The sequence below is a fragment of the Phaenicophaeus curvirostris genome, chromosome 5 (genome assembly GCF_032191515.1).
Source record: "Phaenicophaeus curvirostris isolate KB17595 chromosome 5, BPBGC_Pcur_1.0, whole genome shotgun sequence".
Classification (NCBI taxonomy): domain Eukaryota; kingdom Metazoa; phylum Chordata; class Aves; order Cuculiformes; family Cuculidae; genus Phaenicophaeus; species Phaenicophaeus curvirostris.
The window spans coordinates 45,354,577-45,374,462 of record NC_091396.1 but is presented as its reverse complement, the minus strand read 5'-3'; the positions used below and the strand labels follow the sequence as shown (position 1 = coordinate 45,374,462).

At 49.6% G+C, this 19,886-nt stretch overlaps 2 protein-coding genes across 2 annotated transcripts in view; one reads left to right on the top strand and one right to left on the bottom strand.

Annotated features, from left to right (window-relative positions):
- VASH1 (vasohibin 1) overlaps nt 1–19,886 on the bottom strand; it is a 215,820-nt gene that overhangs the window by 41,664 nt on the left and 154,270 nt on the right. The window lies entirely within an intron of this gene.
- Nucleotides 11,370–14,353, top strand: IRF2BPL (interferon regulatory factor 2 binding protein like). Its single transcript, XM_069858591.1, has one exon. The coding sequence runs from the start codon at nt 11,382–11,384 to the stop codon at nt 13,605–13,607; it is 2,226 nt and encodes a 741-aa protein (XP_069714692.1). The 5' UTR covers nt 11,370–11,381; the 3' UTR covers nt 13,608–14,353.

Here is a 19,886-nt window from a genome sequence, read left to right as displayed (position 1 = left end):
AAATTTGTCATTTTTATTTTACTAAAAATGGGAATTTGAAAATCAAAGTAAGAAGAAAATAGGATTTGTACAGCTGAAAATTTTCCAAACAGATTTATGAGTCTTTTATTCTATGTACAAGGGTTTTTTTAGCAGCATTTTCACAGTTAAAAATCAAGAGTGAACATTGCAGTTGCATGCCAGCCTGTGACACCTTTTAAATTCATGGTGACTAAGGAACTGCAACCTCTTCTGGTCTTGCATTTGACAAGGTGATGTCACAGACCATCAGATGATGTCATAAGTGTCCTAAATTATGGCAATAGGTTGGGGCAGAGGGGCTCTCACAGCTGGAATGCACATTGAGTTTAGCAGATCCCACAGCATTATGCTGTAGAAAGGACTTGGAAAGAAATCCCAAATGTGCTTTCCACTACAAGAAAGAGAAAGAAGAAAGCAATAGGGGCCAGTGGTCTAATTTGTAGATTCTATCGATACTGGTAGTTTTAATTGATACAGATAATTTTAATGCAGAGGAATTGCAGATTCCATTGATACGGACAGTTTTGGAAAGACAGTGTGTAGTGAAAATTCTTTGATCTAAATCATAATAAATTGGTCTGTAGTTTCAGTTATGACTCTTAATGGTGGTGAATTATTTGTCTTGAAATCATTCTTTGAGAACCTAAGGTTGTCAGGGTACAGTTGTATGAAGCATTGACCAACACAGTAAAATATATATCCTTTCTTGGAAAGCATAGAGGCTAAATGTACAGGGACTAGACAAAGGAAATAATATAAGATGGAATATTCAAGCAAATTATTTGAAGTAAGCATAGGTACATATGGTAGCTCTGTGCTTTTATCACAGAAATCACGTAATGTCTGGGGGAGAACAACTACTCTCAAAATAAGCAAGTTTATGTGCCTTAATACATATACATTATGTATACATCTGTAATATATCTGTATATATTTTGTGCATACGTAATCTAACACTGAGTGCTTTTAAAAACTGCATGTCAATGACACAAACCTTTTGTAACTACACACCCAAGCTAAATATTACTTAGCAATATGCCTTTTTCTTTGTGTTTCATTGGTGCATTCAAAACTTGATGGGTTTGTTTCTTCTGGCATAAATTGTTACATAAACCCCTGAATAAAAATATTGCTTCTACTCTGTCATATAGAGAGAATATATTCTAACTCGCTCAGTCTAGGTACAAATATGTCTGTCATGTTTGAAAAGGCAACAGTTAAATACATATTTCTGCTGTCAGAAATGCAGCAGTTAAACCCTAAATAGTATCTATAGGATTAAGATACAAGTACCTTACAAGAAATCTATATGCAGTTATCTTTCCACATTTCCTCTCTATACCCTGTCATCGACTATGAAAGAAAATGTAAGTGCTCTAGTATGCATATCTCATTATCTCCATTTTCAGGTAAGTGGAGCAAATAGTTTCACCTTAGTAGATTTGTAGCGAAATAATACACATTCCTTTGTGCTAAAGAAATGAAAAAAGCAGGATTGAGCCCAGAACAGGGGCGGAGGGGGAAAGGCGGGAGGGTTTTTCAAAAGAGTTTTCTGAATAATCAGGAAATCCAGAGAGACAAACAGAATGTGTAGACAGCAAGCCAGAATTATCAAATTACCATGACAACCGCAGGCAAGAACCCAGAGAGAATCAGGTAAAGAAATTACAGTACAATTACAGTTAACTTCACATTTATTAAAAAAAAAAGAAATCCCAAGCAGTCAGGAAGAAATATTTCCTTTGGCCTAGCTTGTTATGGTGTAAAGGCGTGTGACATGCACCCTGTTTGCAATTTTGAAATGGCTTTGCAAATGTATACAAGTAGCTTTTATCTAGATTTGCAAATGCAGATTGTTTTATCCGGCAGGATTTGATGTCAGACACAAAACTCAGAATCACAGATGCCTTAAAGAGAATTCAGAAAAGGCAAAGAGTGTGTGTGTGCACACGTATAGTGTGTATTTCTGTGTTATTTCTAAAACATTCTTCCTTGTATGTTTTTCAGATGACCACTTTCTTCATTCAAACCTTTCCTTAGCAAATTCACCAAAAAGCTTTTAAACAATGAATACAGTAAAAAATAAGTGAAACTAAAGTGAAGTGAAATTAAAATAAGTAAGAGTGGTGTTATTTATTTTAAAAAGCTACAGGCTACCCATCAAGTGGTTAACCAGATCATCTGTCAAATTTGGGTTGAAATTTTGTTTGGTTGGTTTTAACGTGCAGTTTCATATAATACGATTCACACATATTGAACAGATACAAGTACACAGTTCTGAAGATCCATGTTGAGAGGGGATTTATTCACATGGGAGATGGTTGATTTTTTTCCCAGTTTTAAACAAAGCCTTCAAACTGCTAATGCTCCAGTATAAACAAAAGTGCCCCGAGTGCTTTATCTTTCTTGTTTTATGTGCCACTATCCGAATGCTTATTGTGTTTTATATGCACTTTGTAAACACAGATACATGCCAGTATTGATCTTTTTTGAATGCTGAAGTTTTCTGCGTGGTCAGGGAGAGGAGTGATGCACTCCATTGTTCCCCGCTATGATGTCATGCTCAGACTTCGCCTTGGTTAAACAGAACTCAGTTTACTGAACTGCAGCAAAATGTCGTTAGGGAGCCCAAATTTATTGCTGTAGTGGAGATGGAAAGAAATAAGAACATGCAAAAGAGAAGACAGAGGAAAAAAGAGCATGAATTCTGGCTAAAATATTTGCCACCTATATTTTTCCCTACTGTTTTTCAGAATTAGATGTGCACATTCATTTACATACACACTCAGAGTGTTTATATGCAGAGCTCAAGGGTGTGTTTATTTTAATCTTGGGAACTAGGACAAGCCAAGATTCACTCTCAGGAGTTGCATCGTCACTGAGATCTCTCTTAAATGTGCAGTTTTATATCACACTGTTCATTCCTTTTACTCAAATTAACCACACACAGAGTCAACATAATGGGTCTAATCCTGCTAGCTTTCCAGTGATGTTAATGAGAGCTAAAGGCATCGAGCGTGTTACAAGATCCAGTGGTAAATTAATTCATTTCCAGCATCTGAAAACTGTATGTGGGGATTATGAGGGAAAGAAAGGGGACGGCCTTTTAATTATGCTGGGAGATCCTGAACTGGAAGGGAAATCTGAAGGAATTGAGTGGCGAGAAGGAGGTCTTTCCTTCTCCTCCCTCCCTCTCTTGCCTCTCCCTCCTGGCCTTAAAAAACTCCCTGGGGCTAGTCCTTCCCAAATAGGGACAGTTGGCAGGTACGTGTTAATCCTGTTCCCAGCACTCTGGAGGAGCCATACACAGAGGCTCACTCTGTCCTTTCAAACCAGCGCTTCCTGTCCTTCAAGAGTTAACCTTTTCTAGAACATTTATTTCACCATCTCAGGGAAAAAAAAAAAACCTGCAGAGCTGAGAGGCTGCAGATCACAAGGCCATTCTGATAGCCTCCTGTCCCCATGGCAACAGCAACGGCATTTATCAGTTCCTTATGAGAGCAGGCACAGCAAATCTGCATTGCACATGGCAGCCTTCCAGCCTTTCAAATGAAAGAGCACTTTGAACTGCTGCCAAGTGTGGAAGGAGCAGAGCTGTCAGGACTGCTTAATGCTGGCAGTTTGTACTTGGGAGCCTTTCAGTTCCCAGAATCCTTCAGCCGTGGCAGCCTGCCAGATACTTAGCGGAAGCTAAAAACTAACCCCCAGACCATTCACTGCAGTGCACTCAAAATTTTCCACATGTACCATGTCACAAGTGCAGACTGTACAATAAAAGCAAACGCCTTCTGCTGAGATTCTAATTTTATTAATAATCTAGGAAAAAGCAATCGGAGATTAGCTGGCTGGCAGCAGTACAGTGTAGCCACTGTTTATAACTCGGGGTGGGTATGTCAAATCTGTATTTCATCCCCCATAATCAGCTCTGACAACAGGGGTGCAAAGCCCCAAATCTACATGCGCTGCCTGAGCATGCGGAGATCAGTGCTAGCAGAAGGGAGAGCATGGTTAGTTACAGTGGAGTATTTTTTAGCAATCATCAAATGGATGTGAGATGTGGAATAGAAAAAAAAAAAGAAGAGAGTATTACTGGCTGGTAAATATTTTCTGCCCTTACCCTCCGCATTTTGCTGACATTGTGAGAATCTCGGAAACTGGCTGATGAATGTAGCAGAGATACATGGCTCTTGGTGGGTTTCCTTTCAATGGAGAGTTTTCATGTGAACTTTTTATTGTTTTGCATTACCCAAAGCACAAGGGCTTCTATTGGCAGAGGAAACAAATTGGCACGGTTCTGCTTTTTTTTTTTTTAATCTGCACTGAGATCAAGGGCAAGGGCTTCATTTTCCAGCACTAGTCATAAGCCTTTAGCACAAATAGAATGAAAATTGTCTGTCGCTCAGGCAGTTGGACAAGGTTCAGGAAAACTATGTCTGGCACTAATTCCAAAGGGAAGGTTTGGTTCAATCCAGCATCATTAATTTCAGTAAACAGTTTTCACTAGTCTATATCCCACTGTTCAAGAGCTGTTTATTATCTTTTACTAAGTAACATCTTTTGCAATAGAGAGTAATGAAAAATACCTTATATGACTTACATACATATGTATACTCTCACGTGTATGTATACGTATAAATAGATACGGTGTATAGGGATGCACTCTTTTTTCTTTTCTTTTTTTTCTTAATGATTGCTTGTTTCTTACCTTGCCTTCCCATTACAAAAGACATTTATAATGCCAAATAAAAAATAAGAGAAAATAGCCCTGAAGGTGAAAGAGAGAGAGGAGATATGAAAAAAAACCCTGGAGCAAAGACAATCTCCACAAATTTGTGAGTTTCACCACAAAACAAGGAAATGTAGTGCCTCATTTTCAGCTTGCAGCTATCTTTGGCTGCTGCTTGAAGACTTGACTTAATTCACCCAGGCAGTAGGGTCTAAAAGTAATACACCAAGACAGTTAATTTTGGCACTTAGTCTCCCTTAGGAATTTTACCAACAGACTTTGAAAAGAAAGTAAATGATCCTTTTTTTTCCTCTCAGTTTCCCCTCCATAGCTCATCTTGATACGTGCTAATAAAATAAACTGCCTTCCACCTCCCCCTTCTATTCTCATCCTTATCCTGTGTCCATGTCATCCTTCTTTCAGTAACAATGTTAATCAGCATTTATAACACGGTCTTGGAGAAAAAGTGGTTTAGGTCTTTTCAGACCGCCTGCTTACAGACGAAAAGGTTACGCCATATGAAACAACTTAGGATAGTGCAGTTTCTTTTCCTTTCCCTTCCTTCCTTTTCTTTGCTTTCTTTCTGTCTCTCTTAATCCCGCCCTCCTCTCTCCTTCCCACCTCCCCCATTTTTTGGAAAACACAGTAAAGTTTTGTTCGGTCCTCAAGTGTTATTAATCACTGGTGGAGGCCAAAAGCAGGGATATTTTTCTTGGCAGCACGTTTTGATAAACAATCTGTGTATGGGGTGAAGGGAGGGGGGGCCTGTCTTGCTGGTAACTAAGCTAATGTTTGGCAGATTCTTAACTGTCACGAAAGTGCAAGTGGCTCTCAGTGGGAATAGCCTTAAAAAAATGTACCGATTCAGTTGATTCATTATTGTCGATTGTTTACTACGTCCACAGGATGTAAGATGAAAACAATCCAGGGATAAAGTAAAAATAACAACAGCAGAGGACCCAGCCTCTGCAAATCGCAGCCTAAAACACGCTACCCAGTCGAGCAGAATTAATTATAGGTGTCTTATTTTGCACTGTAAGATTTGGCAAAGGTTAACATGCGGAAACCTGGGCTCGCAGGCAGGTTTTAAAACCATACGGACAGCTGTAGGAAAATCGCTTTGGGGCATGTCTGCAAGAGGAGCCTTCGCTGCTTTCCGGGGTAGCAAGAGAGGCGGGGGTGGCAGGGGGTGCTGGGGGGCTACCGGGCTGCAGAGGCGAGGGCAGAGTAGCCTCCAGCCCCGCTGTACCCCGGGGTCCGCGCTCCAGCAGCCATGTGGGAAAACCGGAGGGCGCCATAGGCATCTCCGTTAGGAAATGCGTGTGCCCTACAGACCAAGGAGAGAAAGCGGGAGGAAAAAAAAGGAAGGGAGGAAGGGAGGAAGGGAGGAAGGAAGGGAGGGAGGAAGGGAGGAAGGAAGGGAGGGAGGAAGGGAGGGAGGAAGGGAGGGAGGGAGGGAGGGAGGGAGGAAGGGAGGGAGGGAGGGAGGGAGGGAGGAAGGAAGGAAGGAAGGAAGGAAGGAAGGAAGGAAGGAAGGAAGGAAGGAAGGAAGGAAGGAAGGAAGGAAGGAAGGAAGGAAGGAAGGAAGGAAGGAAGGAAGGAAGGAAGGAAAAGCAATAGGCTGTGTATGTCAGCAAGGCTCACTACCTGAAGAATGGTAGGAAAAAAAGAGAGTTATAATGAGATGAGAACTGATAAACAGAAACACGTAATTACAGTCCTAGTCTTTCTAACTAGGTGTTTTGACACTTCCTGGCAGCTCCTAGTAGACGACAATGTTGTTTAACTTTTAATTTGGCAAAATTCTGCAACTCCTTCCTGAAGCGTTTGTGTTTTGATGTACTAAGCATACTCCCTTCACCACCGAGTGATATATTCACTGCTCATCTCTGTGTTGTTTTGAAGCCAGTAATTTGATTGTGAGGGATTTTATTTGCTATACTGAGGTAAATCCATGTAGATCACACTCTTGGTGTGCGCTTCCATTCTGGGTCTTGTATTTCTTTCCAGCTGCTGTTTTGATCACTGAAGAAAGAACCATTTCTTTAGGTGAGCGCTTGTAGAAGAACCAGCTGCTGTGACTGCTGCAGTGATCAGCGCCAGAACTTCGTAAAGCGAGCAGGAAAGAGTTAAACGTATTGCCAGGCTGTGAGCATTTAGAGCCAGACCAGACCGTTCATTCCCAAGCTGCCGAGATCATGGGTTCCTAATTATTACTGCTTGCAAACTTTGGGGCTGTCCTATATTCCGCGTAATTAACACTGGACTGTTCATCGATAATCAACAGTACTCCTCTGGCATCTAGATTAACAGTAATCCCCGTATTTTGGGAGCTCCTCACGGGAATAGCACGGAGCAGAGCCTGGCAGACCTAGGGTGTAGCTGGGCACTTGGGTTTGTCGCTTCTTCCTTCACGGTGCGTTGCACCCTCTGCTTCCCATACCTGCTGACGGCACTGAGGAAGGTGCAGGTCGGCTCTCGTACGGCGTTTCCTATGCTCATTTTGATTCCTTCGTTTAAATCAAAGCTTCTCCTACCGTTTTAATGTTACACAGATGTATATGTGCGTGTGTGTGCGTCTGTACTTCCATATAAAGAGGGTAATAGGAATAAAGGGAAAGAAATTCTCGGGATGGCAGAATCTATCCTAGCACTGAAGGAAGGAGTTAGTAGATTCCATTTCTGATAGTTAAGATTGTATCCCTCGCCCCCTGGGACTACTGACGGGTCGCAAACTTTGGACAATCTCCGTAGGATCCCTAATCCTGCATCCAAAGTGCTGACTCGCGTTCCTACGCAAAAAGCAGTCGCTGGGCAGCAATTGTTTGCGGCCGCGGCCCCGTCCCTTCCAGAGCTCCCCTCCTCTCATTAAACAAGCTACTGTCGGGGGGGCGGGGGGGGGGAGGAGTGGCGGGTTCTTACGCTATTTTTTGTTTGCTCGCTTCTTTCTTTTAGTTAGCCAGACCAAGCACCTGAATGGCTTCATTGTCTGGGCTTCCTCTTTTCCTCCTCCAAACGTAATTTTAATTCCTGGATTATTTCAGAGCTAAATAAACACCAGACGTGTTTAGTGCAAAACCAGCAAGACGGATCTGGACCACTCCCGCCCCGCCATTCGCCCGGCAAAGGCCAGGAAAGGCGGAAGGTGAGCAGGGAAGGTGCTGCCACCCTCGCAGGGACAGCGCTGCCACGGACTGGAGCTTTGTTACATTGCCACAGTTCCATCTATTTTCCCCGACCAGATTAGATTGATACTGACAACTCGTTCCCTGTGAAGGTGCCACTGCGTGGCATTTATTTGCATTTACATTGCAGTTCTCTTCATCAATCAGCTTTGCAGAGATCACGGCTGCTGCTGACCATATTGTTGCTATGCTGACACTTCATCCTTAAGTGCCGCTTGCGTAATGGTACAGTACGTGCCCACGATCAAAGTTTAAATCAAAGTTTAATCATTACGGAAAAACAAACATATTCCGCGACTGTGTATCCTGCAAGTAAAAGGAAAGGCAATTTGGTCGGGTCACAGATCTTAATCTCTGCTCTTTTTCTATTCACAAACTATGAAGGGAGTTGACAGCACCTGTAAATGGTTTTCTGAGGCTAGATTATATCTAAGGTGATTATTATTTACACCCACTGTAAAGACTGCTCTTGTGAGCCAAGAAGTCTGTCCCTGTGAGGTGAGTGTTACCAAAAAAGGGCTTTCTTGCAGGAGGATTCAGTGGAGCGAGGAGCCAGGGCGAGGGGCGGTTCAAACACTCAGAGTGCCATGTCATCTGTTGGGTTGGTGTAATCCAGGGACCGAAATACAGTGGGGATACGCTGCAGTTCTGCATTCCCAGACACTCGGGGTGCAGGGGAAAGCCTTCTCTCAACCTGTTTTTTAAGCGGGGTTTGACCTTTTCCCACAGCCCAGTTTCGCTTCTCATCTGAAGATCAGCACAGGGTGGTAAAAGGGTAGGAAAGGAGTCGGCTTTCTAGGATGTATCAGAGCAAACACAGGCTTGTTTAGCGAAGTAAAGTCATATTAACGTGAAGATCTTGCAGCCATCGCTAAATGGCTGTGGCTGGAAGCAAAGATTTTTATTTTGACCAGCTTTCATCTGCCTTACTGGAAGCTTGCTTCTGTGAAGCCTCTATAATGTCCGCAGTTTAGGTGTGAAATTTCAAGGTGTGAAATCCACTCTCCTTTAGCGCATCTTCTTCAGCCAATTTGCATATAGGAGACTCACATAAATTCAAAGAGTTTTCTATCTCTACTCGCTGCTTCTGCAAGCTTCCCCTGAAGAACAGTCAGAATTGATTTTCTTAGCGTATTTTATCTGATCCTACCATTTCTGTAACTTCAGCGTATGCATTTCATTAAGCCTTCCCTGTAAAATAATTCCGCTCACATACATATCAAATTTGTTTGCCAGCTTCACAGATTATAACCAGACACATATAAAACGTTTTAGACGACTAAAAATGGAAATGAGACGCATTTGCGATATGAAACGAATTATTTAAAGGAACAACTTTTTGTCGTCTGAGTTCTGGAACGTTATTAACCGAATACAAGACACCTTTCCTGCTCTGCGCTGCCTCGCTGCTGGGCGGGCATGTGCGTACGGCGTGTGAGGGAGCCGGGGCACCGCGCCAGAGAAACCCCAAGTCCCTTTAAAGCGCCGAGGGAAACCTGTAACGGACGGGGGTTTCGGCGTTTCTAGCAACAAAGGGACTAGGAAGAGGTGCTGAAAGAAAGACCCGCACCCAGCCCGGCCCGGCTGGCAGAGGCGCCGCAGCGGGCGAGCGCTCCCCCCGCTGCCTCCGCGGGCAGCGCCGCCCGCCGGGTCCCGCCGACCCGCGTCCCCGCAGCGGGGGGTTTATGAGTCCTTGGGCGTGCTCAGAGGTGTCGGTGGCGGCAGAACCAGCCGCCGGCTGCCGCGGGGGCCGGGGCACAGCCCCTCCCGGCGGGCGGGGGGCGGGCTGCGGGCAACCTCGGGGATCGCGGTACGGAGAAGGGAGGCTTCGGTTTGTTTTTTTTATTATTACTTTGTTTTCCTCCCGGTTAAACGAATTATCGGCTTATTTGCATGAGTCGAAGTTGTTTTGAGTAATTTGCCTGTTAGCAGTGTTATGCAAATGTTAGCAGGCTATTTAAAGGAGGAAATAGACAGAGCCGTGTGTTCTCACAGCGCCGGGGAAATCCTACGGCCCTTCGCATCAGCGAGATGAGATCACAGCGATTACTCACCTGCCCGGCCTCCCCTACGCCCCTGAGCAACACACGGCGCTCTATTTCCCAGCCCGACCTCAGACACTCGGCAAACATGGCCGATTGAAACAAATCAAAAGGGGAAGAGCTTCTGATGTAGTCAGGGGCTTACAGAAACTGTGTCATTCTGTCACCGGGATCACCGAAAGAGAAACGCGAAATCGGATATTGAGGCGGGATCCCCCCGATTTGCCTCGGCAGCCGCAGCGCGCGGGGCTCCCACCGGCAGCCCGGGGGGAGCGGGGGGGACGCCGCGCAGCCGCCACGAAAGCAAAGCGGGGCGATCCGCGCCTTTGCAAAACCACGAAAACGAGACATCTGAACTTAGAAAGCCCGGCCAGGAAAAAAAACCACCCCACCAAACCCACCCCCCCCCCGCCCCTTCTTTCCCCTCCCCGCCATTGGGCGTGCGCCTCCTGGCCGCGCTTCGGCGGCGGCGGCGGCGGGGCCGGGGAGCGGCCGAGGGCGCGATCTGGCGTCGGAGTTTCCGAGCAGCCGGCGGCGCGGGCCCGTCCGCCCCGCCGCGCTCCAGCTGCGGCCGCGCGGGGCAGGGCGCGGGCAGGGCGCCCCGCATGCGCGCCCCGCGCAACAAGTGGGCTCCGCGCCGGCGCCCGGGGGGAGGGGAGCGAGGGGCGGGGGCTCGGCGGTGACGCGCGCGGCCCCGCCCGGTGCGGCCGAGCCGAGCCGGGAGCGCGGCGCGGCGAAGGGGAGGGGCGGCGCGGAGGGGGAGCGCGGCGCGGCGGAGGGGGCGCGCGGGCACACGCGGCGGCGCGCAGCACCCCGCGCTCGGACTGCGAGCGGCGGCGAGGATGTGAGTGAGGAGCAGGCGGCGCCGCTCGCCACGCTGCTGCCGCCGCCGCCCCGGGACGCTCCCGCTCCGCCGGCGCTCGGGGAAGCCGCGGCCGGGACCGGACGGCTCCCCGCGGGCGCCCCGCTTTGGCTCGCGGCGGCGGATCGGCACGTCACGAAGCGCGAGTTCGCGAGGCAACCGCGGCGGGTGGAAGGTGACCCCCCCCACCATCTTCCTCCGTGCACCTCCGCCTCCCGGAGGAGGAGCGGCGGCGACGGAGAGATAGAGAGCGCAGGGAAACAGAAGCGGCTGGAAGGCGACCCCCGCACAGCCCTCCCCCCCCCCACGGAGGAGCGGTGGAAGCCGTTCCCAGCCCACCGGAGCGGCAGCGGAAGGACCGGGTAGAAGCGGCTCTCCCCGGCGGCAGGAGCAAGCTAAAAGCAGCCGATTCCCCCCAGCTGAAAGGGGCGACGGGATCAGGTACAGAGAGGTCTCCCTCCCCCCCCCCCCCACCTCGCAGCCCGGGGGGGGAAGACTGAGCCAGCCCCTACCCCGGCGGCAGCGGCTCCCCGGCCAGCAGCACCATGTCCGCCGCGCAGGTGTCGTCGTCCCGGAGACAGTCATGCTACCTGTGCGACCTGCCCCGCATGCCCTGGGCCATGATCTGGGACTTCACGGAGCCCGTCTGCCGGGGCTGCGTCAACTACGAGGGCGCCGACCGCATCGAGTTCGTGATCGAGACGGCCCGGCAGCTGAAGCGGGCGCACGGCTGCTTCCAGGACGGCCGCTCCCCGGGCCCCCCGCCGCCGGTCGGCGTCAAGGCAGTGCCGCTCTCCGCCAAAGAGGCGGCGGCCGCGGCGGCCCAGCAGCAGCTGAACCATGTGGACGCCTCCTCCAAGGCGGCCTCGGCGGGGCTGACCCAGTCCAGCCTGGACCGCTACGGGCTCAGCGCCGCCGCGGCGGAGCAGCGCGGCCGCTTCGAGTACCCGCCGCCGCCGGGCAGCCTGGGCGGCGGCCACGGCGCCCGCCTGCCCAACGGGCTGGGGGGCCCCAACGGGTTCCCCAAGCCGCCTGAGGACGGGCCGCCGGAGCTGAACCGGCAGAGCCCCAACTCCTCGTCCTCGTCGTCCTCCTCCCGCCGCGGGGCGCACGGAGGGCTGGTGTCCGGGCTGCCCCCGGGGGCCGCCGGCGCCCAGATGAACGTGCCGCCCAACCTGCTGCCGCAGACCCTGCTCAACGGGCCCGCCGCCTCCGGCGTGGCGCTGCCCCCGCCGCACGGGGGCCTGAGCGGCCGCGGCGCCGGGGGGCCCCCGGCTCCCTCCGCCTCCTCCCAGGCGGGCACCTGCGGCGGCGGCGCCGGGGGAGGCGGCGGCTCGTCCTCCGAGGCCTGCGGCAAGCGGCCGGGCTCGGTGTCCAGCAGCGACCAGGAGCGGGAGCTGAAGGAGAAACAGCGCAACGCGGAGGCGCTGGCCGAGCTGAGCGAGAGCTTGCGGAACCGGGCCGAGGAGTGGGCCAGCAAGCCCAAGATCGTGCGGGACACGCTGCTCACCCTGGCCGGCTGCACCCCCTACGAGGTGCGCTTCAAGAAGGATCACGCCCTGCTGGGCCGCGTCTTCGCCTTCGACGCCGTCTCCAAGCCGGGCATGGACTATGAGCTGAAGCTCTTCATCGAGTACCCCAGCGGCTCGGGCACCGTCTTCTCCAGCGCCTCCGGCGTGGCCAAGCAGATGTACCAGGACTGTATGAAGGACTTCGGCCGCGGCCTCTCCTCGGGCTTCAAGTACCTGGAGTACGAGAAGAAGCACGGCTCCGGCGACTGGCGGCTTCTGGGGGACCTGCTGCCCGAGTCCGTGCGCTTCTTCAAGGAGCTGGTGGGCGCCGACATGCTGCCGCAGCCCTACCTGGACGCCAGCTGCCCCATGCTGCCCACGGCGCTGGTCAGCCTCCCGCGGCCGGGCGCCGGGGCCGGCGGCGCGCAGGGCTCGGCCGCCGCTTCCAGGGGCCCCGGCGGGGGCGGCGGCGGCGGCGGCGGCGGAGGGGGTGCGATGCGCAAGAGGAAAGCCTCCCCCGAGCCCTCGGACTCGGCCGAGGGGGCTCTGAAGCTCAGCGACGAGCAGCAGCGGCAGCAGTGGATGGCCAGCCAGAGCGAAGCGCTCAAGCTCACCATGTCGGCCGGGGGCTTCGGGGCGGTGCACGGCGGGGGCCCCCCGCCGCCGCCGCCGCCGCCCCTCGGGCCCCACTCCAACCGGACCACGCCGCCCGAGTCCGCCCCCCAGAACGGACAGTCCCCCATGGCCGCGCTCATGTCGGTGGCCGACACGCTGGGCAATGCCCACTCGCCCAAGGACGGCAGCTCGGTGCACTCCACCACGTCCACCCGCAGGAACAGCAGCAGCCCCGTGTCGCCGGCCTCGGTGCCGGGCCAGCGCCGCTTGGCCTCCCGCAACGGGGACATGAACCTGCAAGTGGCCCCTCCTCCCCCCAGCGCCCACCCCGCCATGGACCAAGTGCACCCCCAAAACATTCCGGACTCCCCCATGGCCAACAGCGGGCCCCTCTGCTGCACCATTTGCCACGAACGCTTGGAGGACACCCACTTTGTTCAGTGCCCCTCTGTGCCCAGCCACAAGTTCTGCTTCCCTTGTTCCAGAGAGAGCATCAAGGCCCAAGGGGCGACTGGCGAAGTCTACTGCCCCAGTGGAGAGAAATGTCCCCTAGTCGGTTCCAATGTGCCTTGGGCATTTATGCAGGGCGAGATCGCGACCATTTTAGCAGGGGACGTTAAAGTGAAAAAGGAGAGAGACCCTTGAGTAGGAAATCCAATCCCTTCAGACTCCTGAAGATGTAGAATTGTGAATATAACAAACTGCAAAAGTTAGTCTTATGTATAGACATTATTTTCGTCGTATGTTTCTATATTTTGAAACAAAGGTATGTACTCTTCTTCATTTGAAGGATAGAGCTGGTTTTTGTTAAACAGAATATAATATTGTTTGGTTACTACATAATACCTGTTCTCATTTCTTTGGCAGTGTGTTGGCTAGGTACAAAGTTAATAGCCCTTAGCGATTACCTGCTGCTGGTGTGTATTTTTGTAAATGTATGCACTTCTCTGAAAGAAGAAGAAAAACACAAAAGACAAAAAAAAAAATTTTTTTTTTGTTGCCAAGGCCAGTGTTGATGCCTAAAAATTGCTACAAAAATGGTGACAGCTTATGTTTTACAAGCCCTGAGTGTTAGTCTTTCACTTTATTTTTTTCGGTTTTGTTTTTTTGTTTGCAAAACGGTGGGGTGGCTCTGGGGGGGGGAGGGTGGTTTTTGTTGCAAGTTTGTAAGGAAAATGTTTCAGTTTGTTTCTATTGATCTGAACGTTTTTAATCTTCATGTGTTTTTTGTTTTTGCTTTTATTGATGCACGGATGCTTTTGAACAGTAGAGCAAAATGCTGTACATGAAAAACATGCTCTGTTTGTCCTTTATACATTTCTGTAGTTAACAGAACACTGTAATGTGCCTTGGAGCTTAGTAAATTGTAATAAATTCAATTGATATTAATACTTCTCGAGTAGCAAGTTTTATTTTTCTCAGAGCTTAGGCAGCATGTGCAAGCCATGTTGCTTTTATAAGTCTCCATTATACCAAGAGCTTGCAGCTCGTTGTGATAAGTGTGGCACTTGTACACACATTTTCACATATATGTAAGATGATGATGATGTTATCAAACTTATCTAAATCTTGGCACTGTGCCTATTTACATTTCACCTTTAATGTTGCAGTAACAGTTGCTGACTAAGCATTTTGTGTTTACTGTTTCTGCATCTCATTTCCTCCTCCCTTTCGCTCCCCCCAGCTCTCCAGCTGCAAACAGTGTTTGCAGTACAGGATGCATCCATTGCCTGCACCATTTAATGAGGCTTGAGATTTGAGACGAAGCCCTCTTTCACAAAAAAAACCCAGCATCATGCGGTTAATAATTTTAGTTGATTTTCAGAGGGTTCGTCGAAGCTCAACATTAGCCATAGGTTCTTGGTAAGGCAAGACTGTAGAGTGCAGCGCAAAAAAGGGTAGTGGGAACTACTGCTTCTGCAGTTGGTGTTGCAGCTGGAGGGTAGCCACCCCATGTAGGCAATAGCTTTTCGTAACTGAATTGGTGAACAGTTCAGGGGCTGTGTTGTGTTTTCAGGAAAGGAAGCTTCCTTAAAGCACTGAAGTGAAATGCTTTTCTTATGGTATCTACCACATATGATTCTTTGTATAATTAACTATTTTATGTGACATTGGCATTTTCTGGAGACTGGGGAGCAGTGCAGTACCTGTTAGGTGATCAACAGGCAAAGTAAATACACAGGCCTCACACTAGCTAGAAAGTGCAAACAAACCTAATGTGAACTTTGTCCTTTCCAGTGAGGCAAATGGAGGAAAGAGAGAACCCCCCGCAAAAAAACCCAGTAAGGCTGCAGAAATCCTTTGCAGAACGTAGAACTGCTCCAAATGCAACAGTGTCATAAGTTATGAGCTGAATTTTATTGAATATTAAGGATCCCTGCTCCAGAGAACCCCATAATTGTATAAAGAGTCACTTTTTAAATGCCTGGATAGCTTGCTCTTAAGACATTTTTCATTTGGATTCCTGGTGGAAAGGATGCTAGGAGCCTTGACACTGTATGCTTAGTGTGCATACAGATCTTTGCTGTCTTGTGTAGCTACATACTACAGCTGTTTTGGGGGTGGGGGATGTTGGCATCACTGTATCTGTGATTTCAGACAATGACTTTGTGTTACATACATATTTTTTTTCTGCTAAGTGATAAATTGGTGCTTAAAAATCTGAGAGTATACTGTTATGTAATGAATTCGCGGGAATAATGCAGAAAAAGAATGTTTTGAGTTAATTGTTGGATACAACCTATACAATTTTTTTAGGGTATGGATTTGTACGGATCCTGTTTTCAATTATGTCTAGGTATGCAGCTCCCACACAGCCGTTCATTTCTAAATCACAAGATAGGGGGACTAATATTGTGAGCTCTATACTGGCAGAGAAAAAAATTGTACACACGGATGAAATTCAAGTTTAAACCTAACACGGAGAGAAGTAATATTCGTGTGTGAATTGCAACTGCTGCGAAAAGAGAAAAACTACTGGCTATTCAACATTTAATTATGTCACACAAGCGTGAATACCCTGATTTATATAAACAGAGCCACTCCTGTAATCTTGAAATCAGTCATCAGTAGTTGGAATTAGAAAGAGCCCCATTTGGTGGATTTCTTTAATTGCAGAGCATTCTTGAAAAGCTCTTATCAGTCAGAATTTTGGAAGCATAAGTCCACTTATGAGACTCATCAGTTTAATGTTTAGCAGGCAGAGGAAAGGTAAGGGGCAGCAGACATAGGTAGAAAATAAGCTTGGAGTGAACTGTAATACTGCAGTTAATTAAAGTTAACCGTAGCTACAGGGCATTTGTTGTATGGAGGGGTTTTTGTAACCATGTGACCTTTCCTTTTACTCTGGCTCATTAAGCAGCCAGTCTGGACATATTAGCCAGCATTTCTTTGAACCCACTCCATAGGTTTTTCTCTTTCTGAAGATGTCCATAGCTGACAAACAAGCTGTAACCTTTTTTCAAGGAGGAGGAGAAGGGAGCTGCTGAGCAAGTCTCACGTACAGAGATTCAGCCGATTTCTGTGTTTTACAGTAATGCTCCCCTCCCCCATATTTGCCAGTTATTTAAGGTAAAGCTCAATGTTTGCTTGAATAAATCGTGTAAGTGAATTTATTTGTCCAGGTGGTTATTTGTTGTGCTCTCATTCCTTCTTGTGATGGAGAAATATTTAAATGGTTTATTTTCCCAAGGAGGCTTTTTTATTATTATTCCGCTTAGATTATTCTCAACATTTCTTTTAATAGCCTTGTAGCCTATTTTCTAAGAAATGGGTTAGAACATCTGTGTCACTGGATGTTTGTTTTTTAAGCGCTGGCAGCTCTGTGAGTTGGAGATGGAAGTGTTTGTGCAGTGAAGGGATGCTATGTCCGTTTGGGGTAAATACTACACAATTCCATCAGGAGCTCAAGTTCAGCAATGTGAACTGGTGTCATTTAGTACAAACTTTGTTATCTTCTTTTATTTGCTTAGCAATGTTATGCTTACGAGCATGCTTTTTCCCCCCTCTTCCCCCCCTCCTTAGCATTAGAGCTCCAAACTAGGCAGGACTAATGTTGTTTTGAAACTGCAATCTCTTCAAATAGGCTGCCTGCCAGCATAGCTTTGCAGAGCTGCAGCCGTCACTGGAAAAAGGGTTGTCTTTGCTTCTTCATGCTTCTTGACAGCTGAGTTTTTCTTCCCCTGAAAGGAAAGGGCTTTGTCTCCTCTGACCTCTCAGGTTCCCAGCTTACTGTGCAGTAGTCGCTTTGGAGCTTCCCTCTTCCCTAGTCTTGCCATTTTCTTTTTTTGTGGTGTGCAGCCATTCTCCATTCATAGTAGGATGGTTTGTGTTGTGCATTAGCAGCCTCTTTCTCTGCCAAAGTGACACATCCTGTAGATTTGCTGCAGAGTACTGAACTGTCACTGTGATGCTGACTCCTGTAAGGCTATTCTTGAAGCAGAGCAGCTTCCCCCTTGGCGTTCAGCCATCATAATCCATTACAGCATGCATTTTCTACCCAAAACATAGCTCTGTACCTACATAGTTGTCCTTAAAACCATCCCCTGGAAGACACAGAGGGCATAGTTATGCCCTCCTGTATAGAAATAGGCACTGCTGCCTTTATTCTCCAAGCATCTCAAAACCCTGTACTGAGCTTTTGTTGTTTCAGCCCCTGCCTCAAACCTGTAATGTGGACTGGGAAGGGGAATGCTTCTGCTGATGTGGTGATGTGAAAAGAACTGCAAAAAAAGGTATTTTCCATGGTATATGTCTTAAAAGAAAGATTAGGTGTGTGTGCACTGAGCGAGGCTGCTACTGGGCTCCTCTGAGGAACCAGTCGAACATCTTCTCCGTGTGCTCACCACAGGGCAGCCCAGCCCTGACTGGGAGGCTCTGTGACAACCCAGCTCTTCTTCCTGGGAATGGGCTCACCTACCTCCGTGAGAAGAAACACAGGTGATTACGTGTCATTTCACGTTTCTGACAGCAGACCCACTCTCTTTCAGCCAGTCAGGGAACTGTAGGAACAAAAAGCAGAAGGGAGCACTTAGACGTGTGAACGGGAGGGGGAGGCTGCTCATCACCAGTCTGTCTGGCCAGTACGGCGTCTGACTGGTTGGACTGGCTGAGCTACTCAGGGCTAGGTAGGTTCCAGCTTGCACGGTCTGACTGCTGTGCTTGGCTCGATGAAATGAACTTTGCTGACAGTGGCTGCTGCTGCTCCAGAGCGTCCTTCTCCCTCCTCGTCATGGGCAGCCGGGCACGCGGTCCCGCCCGCCGCCGGGCCGAGGGTTCTTTCCCCCCGCTGCTGTGGCCTCGCCTTCCCGATGCGCCCTTGTAAGGTTATTCGGAGGCGGTGGGAGCAGGGGTGGAGGTGAGGAAGGTCAAGCTTCTTAGGTTTCAGCTGATTTGGCATCCGCTCACAGCCCTCCCCCCGCCCCATCGCCCTGCGCGGCCACACGCACTCACTGCTGCTTTCCTGACCCTTTCCAAAGGAACCTCAAAGATGTGAGCTGCCATCGAATTTTCAGGAAAACACCCCTTCCCACACTTCAGCAGCAAGAAGACCATGTTGTTTTTGTTTTTTCTTTTTCCCCAAAGGCAGCTCTAATGGAGAGCTGCCGCTTTCTCTCTGGCTGGCGCTGCTTTCCCAGCCGTCCCCCGTGTGCCAGGGCACCTGCTTCACTGGGGGCTTCTCTATCTTTTTGGCCAGCATAGAGACCCTTCGCTTTGTTCAGTGCTGGCCACGCCACCGCGGCACGGAGCGGCTCGGCAGCTCGGGCAGGGAGCCGAACCGGGCCGGGGAGCGGGCCCCGGGCCGCCCCGGCGTGAAAGCGCCGCGGGGCTGGGCCCGGCCGAGACGGCCCCGGGGCCCCCGGCTGCCCGCCCGCCTCTGCGCGGGGTCTGGGAACGGGGACGGGGAACGTGCCCGTGCAGCTTCGAGGAGCCGAGCAGAATTCCCCGCTGTCATCATCCTCCTCCCCTCCCTCCCTGCAGGCTGCCAGAGGGGAGGGCTGATTACAGCTCCGCTATTGTTCAAATAACCTACAAATGGATTTGCATGGAGGCAGGTTGGGAGGGGCGGAGGGGTGGGATTTATTAGCAGCGGCTAAATTCGTCGGGATTACTGTTAGGCTGAGAGCTTCTCAATGGGAATGATCCCCGGGTGAGCGGTGGGGTAGAGGGGAGTGGCTGGAAAGCTCCTTTTCTGCAAATAGGTGAAGGGGTGGCTGGTTCCAGCCGAGGGGGGGAGGCAGGCAGGGTGCAGCTGGCTGGGGACGGCGTTTCACCTCGGTTTAAACTGTAACCCTCTATTCCGAACACGCAGCTCCTGGCAGTGCCGCTCATACCAAAGCCTTGACTCAGGGTTATCTGCATGCTGGGTAATAAGCAGCGTCACCAGAGGAATGTGCAGAGAAAGCAGCCGTGCTGCTGCAAGCCTCCGCTCGCTCCTCGGGCGAACTATGGATTTAGCAGCCTGCCTCTGGGCTGCCAAAGACTGGCTGGGGGTCAGGGGTGTCTCCTTGCGGGGGGCAGCCTGAAGTCTGTTTTGAAGCCAAAATGGAGCTTTGCCCTTCCGTAAAAGCTTCTTACGCAAAGCTGGCTAGGACGTTACTAACGATAATTGAGGACTGTGCTCAGGAAAGGGTGAAGTTACTCCTCCACTCACTACGTTACTTTATCTGTTTTCCAGATGGGTACATCTGAAGTGTTTTAGCCAAGGTCACATGCCAAACACCTATCAGAATGAAGGAGAATGTGGCCTTCGGTTACTGCCCCAACTGCTTGTCTTCCTCTGGGATAAAAGCATGTTTTTAAAACAACTGTGTACAGCTGAACTGAAAAGCACTTGGGCGACACAGGTGTTTGGGAACAACAGCGTTCAGTGCCAGGCCATTTGCCTGTAGCCTGCGTCCTTCCCTCAGATAGGTCCAAGGCTGG